At 45.8% G+C, this 19568-nt stretch overlaps 4 protein-coding genes across 8 annotated transcripts in view; 2 read left to right on the top strand and 2 right to left on the bottom strand.

The window, feature by feature from the left end:
* Positions 1–1262, bottom strand: part of LOC113211625 (UNC93-like protein MFSD11) — a 50187-nt gene extending 48925 nt beyond the window's left edge. Inside the window, exon 1 of the mRNA XM_052270417.1 lies at positions 1056–1262. Within this exon, the coding sequence (XP_052126377.1) occupies positions 1056–1142 (87 nt within the window). The 5' untranslated portion in view covers positions 1143–1262. The remainder of the gene's footprint in view (positions 1–1055) is intronic.
* A 166-nt stretch (positions 1263–1428) lies between these two features.
* LOC113211610 (rho GTPase-activating protein 44) lies at positions 1429–10237 on the top strand. 2 transcript variants are annotated; one of them, XM_026430031.2, is made up of 15 exons: positions 1430–1723; positions 2287–2461; positions 2569–2722; positions 2809–2885; positions 2972–3160; positions 3253–3509; positions 3594–3743; positions 3829–4489; positions 4576–4957; positions 5043–5316; positions 5403–5662; positions 5758–5917; positions 6011–6109; positions 6467–6624; positions 6875–10237. In XM_026430031.2, exons 2-14 carry the CDS (start codon positions 2409–2411, stop codon positions 6592–6594), a joined length of 2844 nt encoding a protein of 947 aa, XP_026285816.2. In that variant the 5' UTR covers positions 1430–1723; positions 2287–2408; the 3' UTR covers positions 6595–6624; positions 6875–10237. The 2 variants fall into 2 exon arrangements, with proteins under 2 accessions (XP_026285817.2, XP_026285816.2); XM_026430032.2 differs by lacking the exon at positions 6467–6624 and having other exon boundaries at positions 1429–1723.
* Positions 10167–13051, bottom strand: LOC113211611 (lipid droplet-associated hydrolase). Of its 3 annotated transcripts, none has more exons than XM_026430036.2 (4): positions 12911–13051; positions 11667–11921; positions 11413–11578; positions 10167–11331 (listed from the first exon to the last, which is right to left on the bottom strand). In XM_026430036.2, the coding sequence occupies exons 2-4, from the start codon at positions 11906–11908 to the stop codon at positions 10798–10800; spliced, it is 942 nt and encodes a 313-aa protein (XP_026285821.1). In that variant the 5' UTR covers positions 11909–11921; positions 12911–13051; the 3' UTR covers positions 10167–10797. The 3 variants fall into 3 exon arrangements, with proteins under 3 accessions (XP_026285821.1, XP_026285818.1, XP_026285819.1); XM_026430033.2 differs by lacking the exon at positions 12911–13051 and adding an exon at positions 12235–12432; XM_026430034.2 differs by lacking the exon at positions 12911–13051 and adding an exon at positions 12006–12133.
* Positions 13052–13315: 264 nt separating this feature from the next.
* Positions 13316–19568, top strand: part of LOC113214159 (uncharacterized) — a 39709-nt gene continuing 33456 nt past the window's right edge. Inside the window, exon 1 of one of the 2 annotated variants that reach the window (XM_052270433.1) lies at positions 13316–13979. In XM_052270433.1, the coding sequence (XP_052126393.1) occupies positions 13745–13979 (235 nt within the window). In that variant the 5' untranslated portion in view covers positions 13316–13744. The remainder of the gene's footprint in view (positions 13980–19568) is intronic. The other variant, XM_052270434.1, reaches the window with a different exon arrangement.

Below are 19568 nucleotides of genomic sequence, written 5' to 3'. Positions count from 1 at the left end.
GGCCCCGCGATGTGTGGGCAGGAAACGATTCTGCCGCCGACGGCCGCTTACCAAATCGTTTTGGCGCGAAAGGCGCCGCGAATAGCATTCCCTCCTCTCGCGTCTCTTGGAGCTGCTGCGGGACTTCCCTCCCCCCAGCCTGCACGCGTTAGCCTAAGAGGGGTGAAAAGAACTCCCAACTCCCCTCAAATTGTTAGATGTCGCTGTGCTGTCGTTTGGCATTGGCTCTTCTTGGGGTGGGTACAGTTCATAAAGCCAAACAACGGTAAACCAAAGGTAAACCGCAACCGCAGACCGCCCTTCGCGCTTCCCTTCGACCGCGTCGCGGTGGAATAACGCCTGGAAGTAGGCGACCCGCGCGACTTGTTGACCCGCTCCCCGTGAGATTGGGGGGTCTTTGATCCCTTCAGCCGGTAAGGCCGATCTGACCATCGCCAGCTTCTTCCTCCTCTCGACGCTCTCACGACGAGTGAGGTGCGACAGTGGGTGCGAGAGAGAGAGGGGCGCTAAGGTAGAGGGGGCGGCGGGCACCCACCCGGCCCGGCATTCCCCCTGCCTGCACTGGATCAATGGGCGGGGGCGGCGGGCCGTCGGATGCTGGGGGCGGCGCCCCCGGCGAGCGGCGTGGCGGGGCGTGGCGGAGGCACCATGGACCAGGGGGGCGGGGGTTCTACTGTGCGCCGGTCCCCTTCATGACTGCTGCCGACCTCATCGATATTTCACGTCGGTCATGATGAGAGCGCCTCTATACCCTTCCAGGAACAACCGGGGTAAAGGCCGCGGTAGGTGTGACACGCGGCAGTTGCTCCCGGAGCAACAAACACAGTCACTCCACACGAATATTCACAAAAAGACAACTTTTTTGACAGCTGAAATAATAACCTATACAGCAAAGAGGAACCCGGGATCGAATCTAGTCTGAGCGAAGGGTAGCAAGGTTTTCCGATTAGGGCTGTAGTCTAGCAACGCAGCCGCTACCAGGCGCCACCGACACACCTTAATGAACGGCGGTTCATGCATAGAATTCTAAGGTGGAAAACGTTTCCCGACTTTACCTCTATGTTGCCCATGGTCTGAAACGCCGTGAAGACGAACATAAATCCAAATCCCAGGAGGATCACATTCAGGTCGGCGCGGTTCATGGTGAGGCTGAGTGGTGGCCGCACCGGCTGGCGCTGCGCGTCAAGTCGAACTGCGATTAAAGTCGGCGGCCAACTGACAGGACAAGTCCAACCTCCATGTAGCCTCGTCTCTACATCGCGCCTCCCGTCATTTTGTTTTTGCTCGTGCCTTCAGACCGCCGCCTTTTAAACTTCGATGGTGCGCGACAGTTGTTTTGGTAAACAAGCGTTTTTCTTCTTCTCCCTGCGTTCCCCGGCACCTTCTTTCAATGTTGAATAAAGCTGCTTTATTTGATGGTTAACTACTTTTCACAGCAAACAGATCGCGTTTAGAGTGCGTTTTCTAGGTTTTGACGAAGAAACGCGATCATGATGCTCCTTCTGCCATGCATCGTCTGCTTCACGTCGTCGTCATTCTGACCAATGTGACCACACAGTCTGCTGTAAACAAAAGCAGAACGGAAAATGATGAATAATCTGGGAGCCTAGATCTCTCATTGGTATCAAGAACGAGATCTTTAATGTTTTTAAATTGTCATTGAATTGTCAATAACTAGATGAAAGTGCGTGTTTCAATCTTTAGAATGATTCCGTATCGACAGGTAAGTCGTTATAAGTTTTACCTTTAATTCTTCTTGAGAATGTAGTGGCTATTATCTTACCTCAGAGTAGACATTGCCTACCTGCCAAGCCCCATTAAGCCTAACAAGTCCGTCATTCAGTACTCATTCTTGTGTATACCTCAAAAATAGGTTTTATCAAGTCATTTGTTAAACGCGAACTGCACCCTCATTCGAAATCTGTACTGAAGTTCCCATCTAATCAACTTTGATTCAATGACAAAGTAGGTGTGTTAACACCTCTTTCACCTTTGCCATTTAGTTTGCAGGGTCAAGCTTACTTATTATTTTAGCTTCAAACGTCATTTCCCCTGTATTAATTAGAAAATAAGTAACTTCAATTATTTCAGATATGCAGAAGTACAACCTTTTGGAGTCTCTTATTGTGGTTTTTGATTTCTAGTTACAAGGACACTGTCAGTGGTTGGTTTGTTTGACAGTGGACCATTGTGAAAGAAACACATGACTAATAACAACAACAGCATTGCTTGAGGCACGACACTTAAACTTATTTTCCTGTTTCTTATTATTCTGTTCTTTTGTAGGTTTCAACGGTGAACGTTAAACAGACTCAATTTTTGTAGTTTGTATATCTGACATGGTGTGTATATGAAAAATTTGGAAGAATTGCAAACCTACCTAATGTAAGCCAAATGTTACCAGCACCATGAAGAAACAATTCTTTCGTGTGAAGCAGCTGGCTGACCAGACCTTTTCAAGGTAATGGCCTTGTCTGTGTGTACTCAGTCCCAGACTGTTTCCCTCATACAAGTCAGTGTGTAGTTCTTTCCAATTGTGTTTTTCTAACATAATGCATGCTATTTCAGAGCTGGCAAAACAGAAGTCTTGTCCGATGATCTTCAAGCTGCTGATCGACGGGTTGAAATTATACGCAATGCCTGTCAGAATACAAGCAAAAAGTTGGCTAGTAGTCTGCTAGCACAAGGACAGGATGCAAATGCAATCAAGGAGAAAAGACTGGTGAGCATTACACATGCTTTCTAATTTTATAATGTTTGACGTTTCTTTAGATACTTTTTATCTACAAATACCAATTCAATTTACAGAAAAGAAGTGCTGAGTATCTTCTTGGTATGTCAATGCTCGAATGTGGTGATCGAAATGAAGATGATGGTCTTCTAGTGTAAGTGCTTCTCAGTTTTAGTTTTCTTCGGCAAATGTTATCATCTGAAATCTGTAATACTTAAACATGCTGTTTTCTGTTTTTAGGAATGTTGTTGTAGAGAGTGGAAAACTGCAAATAGCTCTTGCTAATGAAGTTGTTGATCATGAAGCGCGTGTGGAAGAAAAAGTGGTCACATCATTGCATGCAGTTTCTGAAGGAGAAGTTCCAAACATTCAGAAATTGAAGAGAAATTTAGCTAAATTAATTTTAGATATGGATTCTGCTCGTACAAGGTTATTTCCACTTCCTTTTTTATAATTGTTGTTTAGTAGGCACCTATGTATGCAATGTTGCAAGGTAACAGTGCCTTGAACTACATTTTCAGATATCAAACCGCTGTTAAACATAGCACAAACCAAGCTGGCACATCAAAAGTGGATTCAATAAAAGAAGAACTGGAAGATGCTGAACTTAAAGTAGAACAATGCAGAGACCAACTTGCATCTGAGATGTTTCAATTAATAGCTAAGGAAGCAGATTTAGCCAAAACCATTTTAGAATATGCAAGACTACAGAAATCATATCACGAAAAAGCTCTATCTGTCCTTGATAGTTTTTTACCCGATCTAGAAGCTGTTGTGTGTAAGTCTTCCTTGCTGTAAACCATGCTGTATGCTTTGCAAGTGCTAAGAACTTTCTCAAAATGCTTCAAAATATGTATTTCAGATGATAGTGACATCAGGCCAGTCTTTGGATCCCCTTTGGAAGAGCACCTCCGAGTTACAGCTAGAAAAATAGCTTTTCCTATTGAGCTGTGTGTGTGCTCTTTATTGGAAATTGGAATGGAAGAAGAGGGCCTTTTTAGAGTGGCTGGAGGTAGATAATCAATATGCCTTATAATTAATATCCCTCATTGTTGTTTTCTCACATAGTTTTGACTTATGATTACTCTGTTCTTTAGGTTCTTCAAAAGTACGGCGTATGAAACTGAGTCTCGATGCAGGCTGCTTGTCATTCCCTACTGCTCTTGAATACCGAGATCCACATGTAATTGGGGGAGTACTCAAATCTTACCTTAGAGAACTTCCTGAACCCTTAATGACTTTCTCTCTGTATGATGAGTGGATGGCAGCAGCTAGGGTATCTTCGTCAAATGATACACGCCTTCAAGCCTTGTGGTCAGTTGTGCAGAAACTACCTGAGGCTAACAGAGACAACCTGCGATATTTAGTGAAGTTCCTTGCCGCCCTCTGTCGGAATCAAGACGTAAACAAAATGAGCCCACAAAATGTGGCTATAGTCATTGCTCCCAATTTGATTTGGAGCCCAACTAACAGTCAGGATGCGAACAACATAGGCATGAATATGAGCACAGCTAACTTCTGTAGTGTGATCGTTGACTCTTTAGTCACATTTGCTGACTGGTTTTTCCCAGGAGAGGTTGATTTCTATGTAACATTATCTAGAGAAGCTGCTGCAGAACTAGTGAATGGTGTGCCTAATCCACCACAACCAGGACACACTCGCAACAGTAGTGCTGATGCTCAGCTTGTTGATACTTCAGCTGGTGGGGACATGCAGCGCACACAGTCAAATAGCAGCTTATCTGACTTGAACAATAGGTATGGATATAAAACGATGATTACATCGTGTGCTATTGGCATTGCTTGTTTGTTGTTTTAAAAGTTCTTTTTTATCTATTTTACAGTCCCCCACATGGCAGCCCAAAGCCAGCGACTCGCCATAAGAAGAAGCCTGTTGCTCCAGTACCACCAACTTTAGTGAACACCAATCATTCCACTGCTAACACTTCTACCGCCACTACCACTATTACTATTGCCAAAGCTGCTTTTTCAAACACTGGTAATGTTACTGTTTCGGTAACACCATCAGTGAAATCTGAGAAACCCGGCAAACCTCCTCCACCTGCTAATGCACCACCCATCACAAGACTTGTGGAGAAACCTGCTAAACCACCACCACCCGTGTTGCCTCAGGATAAAACTCTCTCTGGCTCAAACACAAAGGCTACTGCTGCTCAACAAGTCTCAGCACATCCTGCCAGTTGTTTGTCTTCTGATCCTGCACCGGTATATAACAGAACTATCCTCTTATCTTTTATTGTGACAAATATCAAATTTTATTATTAGATCCTTACATATCTCTGTTGTGCAGGTGGATACATCTGATCAGGAAACATTTAAAACCCCAGTTCATATTGGGTTTGAGCACTTTGCAGTAGATCCTTCCAATTCAACCTCTTTTCCTGCCAGTACTGTCTGTGATAATCCTTGTGGAAATGATGGTGAAGGAAAACAGTCTACTTCTATTGCCTGCTCTGCAACAACCCCAAATAATATTTATGGGACTTTAGAAAAGAAACGTCCTCAAAGACCAACACCTGTTGCTGCTCCCAGAACTACCTTGTTGCACAAGGGTGACAATCAGGGTAAGTATATCATATGTATGCGCGGTACCACTAATCTGATATGGTGTACAATTTTGTATATTTCATAGTAATATATTTTCTTTCAGGTAATGGCAATGGCCTAGCTCCTTTGGCAACAGCTGAAGACGAATTTGCAACTGTTGTACTTCGTCGAACTAATCTGGAGGGTGCTCTCTCTGATGCCGCTCACAAACCTGCTGTACCAGAAAGACCAGCTACATTACAGCGTCCCTTAAGTTCATCATTTCGCCTTACTAAACCCACTCAAGAAACCACCACTATTGTTAACATGTCAACTTCCCTTCAGGGCTGTGTGGAGTTTAGTAACCCTGGAAACCTTGGCCAGGTAAAGTAGAAACAGTTATCTTTCAAAATTTGTGGTATCTTTGCAGTATCTTTATTTTTAAGCTTGAATCATTGCATTTATTTTATCTTCTTTAGGAGGATATTGCTTCTGAAAAATCCCAACCCACTTCTTGTGAAAAGCAACAGGTGTCTGTTGTACATGTTGGAGGCAGATCAGAAAATGTTTCAGAACCTCAAGTATTACAAAGATCAGCTTCTCTCAGTGGGAGACCAAGTCAGCTAACAATACATACTGGTAAGTTCCACATTGATCAGAATGGATTGATTCAATTTATTGATTATTGCCATCTGGAATACTGTAATTGTAAATTTAAATTTTACCTTGCAGATAAACCTGAAAGGCCACCAAAACCAGACGTACCAGTAGCCGCTGATAGAATCTCAGTTAATTCTCAGCCCACTAGTCATGCAGCCAATCCAGAATCTGGTTTGTTAATACATGATGTTTGATTAAGAAATGCTATTTTGCTAGTTTAGGACAGATTTATTTTGCAGTATAGTTTTAACTTTTTTTGTTTTTAGCTTCCTAACTTATTAGTTCTTTTATTTTCCTGGTTTTTTATTATCTTGTTCTGCAAATATTGATAATGACCTTGCCTGCAAGTTAATGTTTAAAAAAAGTTCATTTCATTTTGCTTAAGTTTTTGCACTCCAATAATATTTTCAGCCTTTTAAGTGTTTTATGTAGATGGATGTTATTGACCTGTTTTTGTGTATTGTATTAGCATGAAAAACTAATCAAAGTTATATTCTAACTAAGTATGGCAACGCTTTCATGTGTCAGGGGAAAATCTGGTACCTTGCGGTGGTCATTATGGGTCATGGCCAAGATCGCCCAGGCCTCAGCCTCCCCCACCCCCACCTCCTGCTCGACCAAGAGTAGACAGCATGGCAGAAAGCACTGATCTTTGACTACAATATTTAGTTTGCTACACAAGCAGGGTAAGAGGGCATAGCTCTTTTTTGTGTCGCCCTCAGTGTGGAGGGTCTGGGTTCGAGTCCCAGATAAGACATGGCTGTTAATTAGGACACACATCCCCTCACTACTTTCTATTGCTTTGAGTTTCTTAAATCTTATTATTTTTGTGCTATCAGATTTAAGTTCACATTGACTGAAAATGTATTTTGACTGTGGTCTTCTAAATTTCAATTTATCATAAAAACTGTTCTTAATCTAAGTCTTTTTTTCTAGGTAAATTCAAAGGCATGACAGTGAAGACACAGCTGTAGTTGTTGTATTCAGTCATCAAGCTCAGCTAACCACCTGGGGATCTGTGTTGGTAGCAATCTGTCAGTTTTGCCTCTTATTTCTGATCTACTTTAAGTGCTTTTATTATTGGTGCTTGAAACAAACACACATAGTAGAGTTTCAGATAAACAGGTTAGGAACAGAAGAATTACTGTTATCACAAATCTTTAGTAAAAGACTGTTGGATTTCTCTTTTTGTGTTGAGTGGACCACACTTTCTTGAGTATCTCATGACATGCTCATGTCATCAGTTTATCTGATGAAAATGTTTTGTAAACTAGAGAACAACTGCATTTCTGTTAATATTTGCTTTAACAACCATTAAAAATGTGTAGGTAGTTTATGTAGTATGGTTGTAAAACAAACTGACATTTCTTTTCAAATTGTTATGAGCATTATACATGGCATTTTTATTAATACTCTATACTTTAACATAAGGTGCATGTTAGAGTACAAAAATATTGCATTTTGTTGAAAATACATTTTTCAAGATGGACTGAATGTAGCTTGTCATTCAAATCTAGTTTTGCCGTCCATCATTAGACTGGATTTTTAAAGTCATATCACAGTTTAAGTACGTACATATGGTCTGGCTGGATAAAGGATATTTCTCTTCCCTTATGTTCCATCAGGTATGGCAATTCACTTTTATAAGCTCAACCCCTGTAGTTGGTAACCATTAAATTACTATCTTTGCTGCATAGTAATTCATGCACTTTGTTAATCACTGCTGAACACACACACATATTAAATACTATAGTATAAAATGAAAGGAAAAAAGTTTTAATGTAGTGTTATTCTGTAAGTCAAATAAGTGCTTTTCCTGAGACTCAGAATAATTAGTGCTTCTGCATTTTGTTATTGTTATAAGCTGGTTGCTAATTTTCTGAGTATTCAGTATTTATTTTCAATGGTATTATGTGGGGTTGTCAACAATGTAAAGAAAACTTCTCATTTGAGCCAAGCATTGGAAAACCAGGGTTTCTGATATCTTTAATTCCTTATGTGAGCTTGTGGCTTTGATCAATGGCTTTAGTGTTACAGTATGTTATTCAATAGTCTTTCCTAGAAAGAGTTGATTTATTTTTGAAATGAAGACAATTTTTACCAAGTACAGTATAACAGTTTGGAACATATCTGTTGTGTAAATTGAATTTGTAGGGAGTGAAAGTGTTAAAAACTAAACATGTAAATACTTTTCTCAAATGTTATTGTTTCCAAGGTTTAAGCATGTGATTTTTTGTAATTAAATTTATATTCCAACATGTAAAACCTTGACATTGTGTGCATTGGTTCATATTGTAGGTGTACTGTCCAAAATAAGGATTTCAATTTCACATATAGAATACATTACAGTAAGTGGATGTTAGTACATAACTTAAAGCTCCTCTTCATGAAGTACTTAAAATTACCTGGATCAAGCTGTTTTAGGCTCTGTTTCACAGGTTTTTAAGTGACTTCCACAAAATATTTGAGTGCCTTGCTTTGTATTTTGTGAATCACTCTACTAACTCAACATGTTTAATTTGAATGTTCTTGTATGGAATTGAAATCCTTTGACAGATTTGAAAGACATTAATTGTGATTTAGCATTTGTTGAGATGATGTGTAATCAGTTTTGGTGTTACCATGGCTTCGCATATTGAATGTCCTGTACCTTCTACTTGAGTACTCTGTGATTTGTTGGAATTTAAAGTCCAATTGCTTGATTATCAGATAAGAGTTGTAACAAGAGCAAATCATTTGAAGCATTGAACCAATACTTCAGGCATCTTTGTCAGTCTTAATACGAAATCATATCTAGTCTTTGTTTTGAGTTACTGCAAGTTACATATTTACCAACTTAACTTTTGATAGTTGCATCTTTCAAGCTGTTGTTTTCTCCCATGGACAACCATCATATTGGACTTCAAAGGATGCATGAAGCACATCAATGGTTACACCTATCCTTTGTACGGTACCATGTTTGAATTTGATTTTGACTTTGTTTTGTCAGGATGATTTACAGCTGAGGTCAAGTAGTGGTTTCATCATAAAACTTGGTTGTTGTCTAATAAGCAGCTACCACCAAGCACAGTATTTAGGAAGCTCTATTGAAGTCTTAAATAGTCTACGGTTCCTAGTTAGGCAGTGCAAAGTGGTTTTTAATGAATGGCTGTGTGAAGAGCAAGCTAGGTCTAGGTGAAAATGGTGTTAAAACCTTGTCTTCCAAGTTTTGTTTGTAGTATGTAAGAACTTGAAGTAGTGCCTTTTATTCTTTAGTGCCCCACAAGCTACATACAGATCGTTTCCAGGTATTTTTTGAAAAGTTTCAAACTCAGCTCGTTACTTTTGATATTACCCACAATAATTACTTGTTCAATTGTTTATATCTCATTTCATATGTTTCTCTAGTTTTATTTCTTTTGACTTTATTGCACTGCTTTCTTTCCCTGTCTCTTTTCTTTTCCTCCCTATTTTTTGTTAGTTTGCAATGTATGACTTGCGCACATTTTTGTTGAATATTGACTAATTATAAACCAGTTTGTGCTGGGTTGTTAGGTACTACAGTGCTCCGTGATATCAACCAAGAATATTTTGACCAGTTGTTTTAACTCATATTAACGCTCACCTGGAAGTTTGGTATCTAATATTGTCAGAAAAACCTTTTCCATTTGTTTATTCTATTCTAAAGAGTAATTACCAAAGCTTCATTTACGTAAAGGGTGTAAAACTCTTCAATTGATTTACTGTAGTATTAAAAATAAAGAAATAATGTTCTTCTTTTGCATTTTATTTAGTTTATGTAAAGCATTGTATTGCTACTGAAACCTTGTTGTCATTGAACGTCAAATTATGTTGAAAACGGAGGCTAATCTCATTTTTATTATTTTGTTCCAGTATTTAATCACTGTAGGCACACTCAGTCAACAATCACTGGTTTGGCCAGTCAATGATGCTGATCAAAATTCATTATTGTATTGTAAAAAATTGAAGACTGAATTGATTTGTTCCTGTAAAAAACAGGACAGTAGTTTCACCTCTTTTTATGGATGGAAAAAAACAATGGTGGTGATTGTACCATTCCACTTTCTTAGTAATTTGGTTGGAATTTGCTTGTAAAACGACAAATTAATCACGTGTGCAGACATTCTGTAAGTGGTGTCTTGATTTTTTGTTTATATGTGCCTTCCAAATAAACTTCAAATAAGAATCTACCATGCATCCAGAGTGTGTAGGTATTTGCTTAAAAATATTCTTTGTTTGTCTGTTAGCAATTTTATTAATATTTTGTATTTGATGAATATAATAAACTGTTACTGTATATTTGTCTGTGATTGTGGGTTACCCTTAAAACACAGTCTTATCTAATATTTCTTCACAAGGAAAAGTAACAGTATCCGTAACCATAGGAAAGGTATCCATATCCATCCATATCCAGACGAGAGGACTGCTTGGCCAACCCAAGCAACACTTTTATGTTGACGCAGCTTATAGGAGAACAAAATTTTTCATATTGCTCAAAGTTACACTCGAAACTGAATGTAACATGACCACATCATGCCACCTTAAAGATTACAAATAGAGAGTTTCAGATTGGACCACTGATGTTACAAATAATAGGTAGTTATTTCTTATCTAAGTAGAGAATCAAGCTAAAAGATTGCATTCAAGAAAAAATAATTGAACTTCACATGGTGCAAGAGATCACAACTTCGTTGTTCTTTCAGGAATGCAGGTGCACACACTACACAAAGCACAGTCACTTATCTAAAGAGAATACTAACGTGGAACAAAAATATCAAATTTATAGCAATTCTGATATATTACTTTATGAGAAGATTGAGCAAGTTAATGTTGTACAAAACCCTCCATAAAAGAAAAAATTACTTATTTACCCGTTTTTTCTGTACCATCTCTTCAACAACTTCTGCCATCAAATAGGATGGCTTACACAACATAAATGCATGGTCCAAACTTTTCTGACACACTTGAGCTTGTACACCGGGAACAGCTTTGATAAGCTTCTCATAGTGGGAGACAGGAGCCCATCTATCATGGTCCCCATAATACAAAACAAGTTTTCCTTTCCTTTTATTAATAAGTTCCACATCTAGTTCTTTGATTACCTGCATTTCATCTAAAGCTAAAGAAAAAACACTTCGTAAAATCTTTGGATTAATGAGCTGTATAACAGCATGCTTAACTGTTATACTTGTGCCTGTTCCAAACAGCCTAAGATACAGGAAAAGAAGAGACATTTGAACAAATTTAGGCAATACAAAAAATATTCCTGCCAAGAAGTACACAAGCCAAAGTATATGAACCACTACTTTACTCAGGAAACGTCCATTTGGAGTGTCGGCAATGTGTTCCAAAACAGGGAAAAGGAGATACGATGCTTGAACTTGTTCAGCAAACTGAATAAAAACAGAACACATAGATCAATGCCATTACTAGTGAAATTTTTTAATTTAACTCAAGAACATGCAAGTACTTACATCATCATCCTTCAGGAGCTGTAGAGCCATATATGCTCCGACAGAATGTCCTAGAAGATGAATCTTACACCCTTTTGGTATGTATCGCTTAACAAATTCCTTTTTGTTTACGATCTGTCCCTCAACATCATATAGCTGCTGATTCTTATCAAGATTTGGAATCAACCTACAAATGAAATATAGGCATATTTTAATACACTTACTTGAATTTAATTAAATTAGTGAAGTTCTTTCACAGATTCAATTTTACATACCCGGACCCAGAAGGAAGCTCATGACCAGCATGTGATATGACCCAGACAGGCATCTTTAACCTGTCATGCAATTGCTGAAGAAATTCAGAGTAGAACATGGCAACTCCAGGGTTACCCGTGAACAAAAGTAGGACTTCTTTCTCCTTTGATAAGACATTAGGTTCATCAATCCAACCACCCCATGTCATAACATGTGTTGGAACATAGTTCAATGTAATAAATCCTTCTTTGAAATTTGACATGGTTCTAGGTATCCTGAAATGTAAGCGGAGGGTAATTAGCTCTCTTCCAACAAATATAGAGCGGACATTGGCAGAAGTGAGAAAAACTAGCCCCTACTTCCTAACTTGACAGTTGAGTTCCTGCCAGACTCACAGAACTGACAGCAGACAAATCAATGACTAGGCACAAAGAAGACAATCGAAAAGTAAAAAAAAAAAAACTAGTAGTGTCAAAAAAAAAATACTGAGCACACTTGCATACCCTACTTATCAAATTACTTTGAGGTAATGTAAATTGACAACACAATTAAGGAGTTATAGTTTTAAGAATGAAATTCGAAACTTACGTTCCAAAAGATAGAGAGAGAGTTCGTCTTATGAGGAGCAAATGAATGCAAGCAAGGTTGCACCTGCTACCTGTGGCCTGGATCTGAGTTGCGACATACATGCAGCCGACACACGTCGGCGCAATCTCCCAAACCTGTTTTTGTATCAAGTTTTTGTTTTGTTTATTTCGCTATTACTTTTCATATCGGACAAGGTACGCCTAAGTATGAAAAATATTTCGGAACGCTAACCAGGTTCCTGGAACACTGGAATAATGCTGTTAAATATATTCCGGCCTTTTCTTATCCTGATTAAGGTCAATCGTCATTGATTGGAGCGTGTGGTGCACGACTGGAGGGAGATCCATTAGGGTCCGCGCGGACGTTTCCCGAGGCGACGCTAACCGACGCTAACGGTAGCGCGTAGCGCCTGCCACGCGCTGGGTAGGCCAACCCGCCAAACAGCCGTGTGAAGACGGCGGCCCACCCAAGAGCGGGAGCGTCGGGCAAGTGAACGGTCGTCGAGCAGCTTTCCGTCGCGTCACTTCGACACCTCGGGGAACATTTTTTGTGGTGGCACCACGATGTAGGGAGCACTTATGCGACTGTCTGGCTGTGTTGTGGTGTGTGCACCCAAACACAGAGGTGCGAAGGCTTGCAAGAGTCTGGTGTCGTGTGGTAAATGATCTCAACTTACTCTTGGATGACGGCGCTTTGGTAAAGCGGTACAGCCTGCACAGCCACACCTTCTGCTCAAGGCAACACACAGCGGTGACTATCGCCGTACTCGATTGAGTCACCCGCTACGCCCCGCGGGCTCCGCGTGTACCGGCGGACAGTCGACGGTCGGTGGGGGGCGGCGGACGGGCAGCGGGCGCATGCGTTGAACAGGGCCGGGGTACAGCGGGAATGGGAGGGGGTCTTAGCGGTGGAGCAGACCCGGGGGATGGTTGGGGTCGTCCTGTTAGGGCGGCGGGGTTGGGAGGCATCGACTGGGGGGGTCGGTGGGGGGCGGGCCCCGGCGAGGGTGGAGACGACGGTGGAGGAGGGTGGCGGGGCGCTCGGGGGGATGGGGTAGCACGGCAGAGCAGCACGCTGTGTCTGCGGAGTGGAGCCTGGCCCAGGCCCACGCCTCGCCCGCTCAGTCCGTCGATAGCCGCGGCGTAGCGCGCACCGAGTGCGGCCCAGGCGCAGCCGAGGCGCAGCCCAGGCACAGCCCAGGCGCAGCCGAGGCGCAGCCCAGGCGAAGCCCAGGCACAGCCCAGGCACAGCCCAGGCCAGCCAGGTCCGCGTGTGCACTCAAGGGGTGGCCGAGGCATCCGCCGCGACCAGCGGGGACCACAGCATCCTCCCCGCCGACGTCGTCGTGGACCCCGCGCCACGCGCCGTCCTGCAGCCCAACGTGATCCCGCGCGGCCAGGCCACGAGGGCGCCCCCCATGAGGCCGCCCAGGGCGAGCGGGGCCGGGCGCGGGCCCCGGGACCGCCCCGGGACAGTGTAGCGACGGTGCAGGGCGCGCGTGAGCCATGAGATGTGTCCCGCCCCCGTCCCCTGGCCTGGTCCGGGGCGCGACACCTGGCCGTCGGCACCCGGCCGCCCCCGCCCCGCACGCCCGCTCCTGCTGCTGCTCCTGCTCGTGTGCCTCGGCTGCACGATGACACGGGCCGGGCCCGGCTCGCCGCTGCACCACGACGAGTACGACGAGGACGACGGGCCCTCCCCGGCCGAGGACCACGAGGACTATTCCGAAAATGGCAACCACACAGGTGAGCTAAGGGCATACGTATATTTTTCCCGCCAAATGCACAGACTATGCCTCTGCCTACTTCGATTTATGTAGGGATAACATCTGAAGTGGACTGCTGTTGACTCCTCTTCATCCGATTCACCCATGCTGAAGATGCTCTAATGGCAGGCCGAAAAGTGTCGACACAATGAGCGCTTCACGAGGCGACGCTGATGGTAGCGCCTGTGACGCTGGGAGTAGGCCAGCCCGCCAAGCAGCCGTGTGGAGACAGCGGCCCGCCCAGAGAGCCGCAGGGCGAGGGCGCCCGAGCCCGAGCGCCGGGGACCTCGCTGGAGTGGGCCCAAGCAACCGCCGCGTGCATAGCTAGGGGTGTCCCCAACACCGAATCAGTAGCAATGACCTCGAATGTCCTATTTATAAACAGCTTAGCACGATCCAAGACACAACTACAGAGATTCGCTTCGCGGTGCTCGCGGAATGACCGAGTACTTCCCCTTTCACCTGCCCGCGATTACCATCGACCTGGACTTCCCCCCGGCCGGCCCGCGGGCCTCGGCGGCCCCAGAACCCCATGGGGCCGAGGCCCAAGCCGGCCCAGCCCCTTTCCCTTTCGCATTACGCGCCTCGCTTCGTATCGCCTCGCCTCGCCGTCCAAGTGGCCCCAGCGGCCGGGCCGGATTTGATAAGACGTTTTGCCGCCAAAACAACCCTCTCCCCCCCCTGCCCCGGCCCAGGCCCAGCTCAGCCGCCTCCCTGTCAGATGGAGTATCCAGGCCCGCCCCCGCCCCCTCAGCGTGACGCCCCCCCGTGGCGCGGTGGCGGTGCCCCCCGGCCTGGAAGTGTTATATGGCCCCGACCCAAACACCGACCTGCTGGCCTGCAGAGGTGTCGGCACTGGAGGCGCTGCGGGGGGCGTGGCGTGGCGTGGCATGGCGTGGCGTGGGCGTGCTGAGGGTGTATTGACCGGGCCGGACGGGGGCCCTGCCCTGGGGACGGGTTGCCCCACCAGACAAGCCGGCTGGGCCCGTCCGGCCGGCCCAGGTCCACAACAACATCCAAAGGGAGGCGTGCGGGCGTGAGTGTGACATCCGATCACGCAAGTGGCTCGGAATGAAAAAAAAACACATCGAAAAACCAACAAAGTAATAGTTTTGTCAGAATTCTATACATTGCGTGCTTTTTTAAGGCGTGTCATTCACTTTTCGGCAAGGAATGGCACAAACTTATTGCGTTAGCCGACACCGCTCAAAAAGAGAGATATGAAATTTCGTCTGAAACATGCAGTCAGGTGCTCAACCTTCCAACTTTTGTATGTGTTCAACTGTCCGTTGAATACTTGCGAGTGTTTAACCAAGTGGTTCTGCTCTGCTTGCAAGTCTTCCAGTCCTCTCTTGAACAGCCCCTCCCACACTGTAGTGGGCTAACGCAGGGAAGTAGGGAAGTGTTCAACACAAGAGTTGAACACAACTACTGAGTTGAACACTTACTTGCAAGTGTTTGATGGTTGGACGTTTGGTTATCTGCACTCGATCTGCACCCAGAAAAATCGTTTCTTGTTCCGAGTAAATTTTTCCTTGTCTCAAGTGCACGCTGTCACAAGATCAAATTTACTCTTGAAACAATCTGTGATTTTCTTTCGAATAAGAGAAAAATCTTATTTCAAAGACTGTATTGCCTTGTTTCAATAGTGAATTTCATCTTGTGTCAGCTTTGCACTTGAATCAAGAAACTAGTTTTCTGGGTGTGTGTAATTTTTTTTCTTTTGGCAACGAGAACGAGATCTAAACCTAGGAGCCAAATTAATTGTTCTTGTACCTGAATTGGGCGAAAATGGCGCACGAAATAAAGGAAGGGGTGCACAACAAACGCGGTTGTCCATGACTCCCAGCCCTCCGCCTCCTCCTCCTACCTCACCACCCCAACGCCACGCGACGCCACCCTATCGTCGTTGCGTGCCGGGGTCGGGCCCTGGCCGAGCGAAACTGGACAGCGCGGGAGGGGAGAGGCACCCTCAAAGTAAAAGCCGCGCCGCTCCCACGCTGCTCCACGCCGTTCCACGCCGCTCCACGCCGCTCCACCCCGCTCCCACGCCGCTCCCACGCCGCTCCACGCCGCTCCACGCCGCTCCACGCCGCTCCACGCCGCTCCTCGCCGCTCCTCGCCGCTCCGTCTGGCAATAAAACTTGGTGGAGCGGGACGGGGCTCCAATAAATTAGATGATCAAATTAAAGTGGTCGCGACGAGAGGAGGGACTCTTGCCCCTCACTCCCCCCTCCCCAGTCACGTCCAAATGTTTGCGAGACCCTGGCCTGCTGCCTCCTAAAACGAAGGAAAGGACAGCGAACAGACGTAAAGGGGGGAAAGGGGGGGGGGATGACCCACGACCACACTGCTTAAACAAAAAAGGTCATGACGCACCACCACTGCTTTTGCCAGAGGGTCTGCTACGTGTGCTGACAGTGTACTTTGTTTTTTCCACGACCAAATATCCAATTTTATCATTTCCTCACCCAACTTCCCTTTTCACTGTCGTTTTGTGGTGCGGTCTCTCCCCCGCCTTTCGCCCATACGCGGCCCTGCCCCCCGCAGTCGGGGGAGGGGGGCGGGCCTTATAGGCTCTGGCTTAGCAGAAGACACGAGTGATTCATACCGGAAGCGATCCAGGTTGTCTAGAGAGGCCGCAGACTGCATTGAGTCGATACAACCCCCCCTCCTCTTCCTCTCGTATTCCCACTCCTTCCCCACCGTGCTAGGGGAGGAGGGAGAGGCGTGTACCCTGCAGCGGGGGAGGGGGAGAGGCGAGGCAGGGGAGTTAGGGGGTCCCCTCCTCGGCGCTATGGCCACTACGTAGTGGTCTATGGTATCGTAGCCGAGCGTAGCCCTAGCCCTGCAGCGGGACAGGCGAGGAGGGCCTCGGTGAGAACGGAGTAGAGGCCATAGCTGACAGCTTGCACAAGCCGTGTTCTCACGACCTCTGCGGAAAATCATGAACCAGGGAGAGGGAGGTATGGCTCACGCTCACGCAAGCTGCGTTCAAAAATTTCTGACTGGCACAACGTTTTTGATGACTGAACCCAAATAACATCGGCAAATATAACCATATACAAAAACTTGACGGTTTCGTTTCATTAGCCATAAAGCCCCCTTGTTGTAATTTAAAGATCCAATCACTAAAGGAAAATGGGGGGGGGGTAAGAAAGGGGCAATAGTAAGGAATACCTGTCCTGTCGCAGATTTGGGCTTGGGCTATGGTGCAATGCTTTTTGTCGAAGCGACAACAGACACATCATGTTGTACCTATTTTCCCTGAGGTCGTGGAATCCGCTTACGCCCCCTTCTTGACATGGGAATGTCGCACGGCTGTTCTCCCTCCTGTCTCTCTCCACGAAAATATTATCTGAGCGATGGCACAGAAAAGACGTTCGTACGGCTTCTGGGGCCCTCTTCAGTCCCGGTCGGACCGAAACGCCCAGCCGGGCGATGCCTTAGCTTATTAGGAGCAAGTCGGATAAATAAAGTCTACGAAAAAATATCTAAAGGGAGAAAAAATGTGGCGACATCCGGCGCCCGTACGTCTGCTGCGTTTGGTTTGAAAATGATCAAAAGATCTATCGCTTTGAATTGACTTCTTGCTCGCGTGCATACCGTTGTATTTCAACGCCGTGCATTTTTCTTTCCCCCCTCAGCCAACTACTGTTTGTTTTCTTGCACCCGCGGAGGAATGAAAAGGGGAGGGGAGGGAGGGGGGTAATAAGAGGGAAAAAATGAGAAAAACAGCGGCCAGATAGGAAGCTGTGAGAGCCACTCGGCGCCCCGGGCAGAGCGAGTGCAATAAAAGCAACGGCAGCGCTGCTGGGCTGCGGCACCGGGGGGGATTGAGAAGGGGGAAAGGGGGGGGGGGGGGGGGGTCCGATACAGTCGGTCGGCGGTGGTGCCGCCCTGCCACTAAAACAATTACCATGTAGAGTGAATCCGAATGGGGGACCGTGTCACTCCGCTTCATGACACATACTCCTCTCGACTCTCTTACAAAAATCACTGCATTTTTTCGACAACTTTTTCTTTTGATTTAGCTCCATACATTTATGCAGGAGACTTAGTGTGTACTTGACCAAGCACACACAATATTCTGTGTACTTGACCAAGTACACACAATATTCTGTGTACTTGACCAAGCACACACAATATTCTGTGTACTTGCCAAGTACACAGAATATTCTGCATACATGTTGGTATGCAGAATATTCTTCATTCAAGTACACGCTTGGGTTTCCAGAGTGTGATTTCTGTTTATACAGTGCAGTGCGCAGTCATCATTGTTTAAATGGCTGCAGTTGTTAGTAATATTATAATAAAGCCAAATGTGCACAGCGGACTTATGAGGCGCAAGTCGAATCAAAATCATCACAAGTAAATGAAATGCAGGCAGTTACACGCGTATAGTCATTTGAGGGGCAGGGAGGTGGCGAAGCACGGTAAAGTGACTCTTTGGTTTCCAAGCAGAAGTGCTTGGTTTCCAAGCAAAAGTGCTTGGTTCCCAAGCACATTTTGCTTAGAAATGACCAGATTTGCTTGGAAACCAAGCAGTCACTTTTACCGCGAGGCGAGGAGACGGCCGTGTGCGGCGCGTTGCGTTGCGATTGGCGCGGAACGTTCGGAGGCTCCCTCTTAGAGGGCGTGGGCGCCTCCTCGGGTCGGCGGCATGGAGCTGCAGCACGCTTTCCTCCGGGGCACCCAACCGGCCCCACCTGCCGACACCGCGGCCTGGGATTACGGCGATGATAAACATGGGAAATAATAGTAGCTGTTTTGGAGAGGGGGGGTGTAGTGACTCCCCCGCCCCCTCTCGGCGCCACCCTGCTGCGAAGCAGGGATGAGAATGCGATCCCTATTGATCGTCGGCCACGCTACTGGCGCGAGGGGGGCGGAGGGTGGCGGGGGTCCTGGAGGTGTATACGGACAAGCGCTTTGCCTTGCGCCTCTGCCCTGTCCTGGTTTCTCCTTTCCTTCTCTCTCTCTCTCTCTCTCCCTCTCAGTCTCTCTCACTCTCTCTCGCTCTTTCTCTCACTCTCCTGATGCGGATGCGAGTCCCTTGATGCCCCGCCGCAGCCGCCTGCGGACCTGCGGGTAGGCCGACCCGCACGACACCCGCGCGCACAGCCTCCTCTCTTGCCTACCCGCCAGGCGCTCACCGTTGCCGCCGCGCCGCAGCCCTGTGGACGACACGGACGGCAATGGCAAATGTAACCTGAGGACAAATTTGTTTTGTTTTGTTTTTGTTTATTCGTTTTGTTGTAAATGTACAGAAATCATTGTCAGGTTATTTGTACAAAATGTTATAGGTTCGACATTATTTTTACAGCTAACACATGAATTTATTCACTGGGTGAAGACCCACGACCACTACACAGGGAGCGGGGGGGAGCGACAAAGGGGCCTCACCACCACCGGCAGCCGCGGTAGAACGCTCGCCACTCCACTCGTGTTTGCACGGTAGAGCTTTGCTAAACCCAGGGCTGCTCCTTCCGCTCGTTTGCCGCAGTCTAGTCGAGACGGCTCGTTGGCCGAAGCCAAAAATATAACCATATACAAAAACTTGACGGTTTCG

This window comes from Frankliniella occidentalis, unplaced genomic scaffold, assembly GCF_000697945.3.
Source record: "Frankliniella occidentalis isolate FOCC.00 unplaced genomic scaffold, Focc_3.1 Scaffold123, whole genome shotgun sequence".
Taxonomy (NCBI): domain Eukaryota; kingdom Metazoa; phylum Arthropoda; class Insecta; order Thysanoptera; family Thripidae; genus Frankliniella; species Frankliniella occidentalis.
Note: the sequence above shows the minus strand (reverse complement) of the source record. Positions and strands in the feature narration are given on the sequence as shown.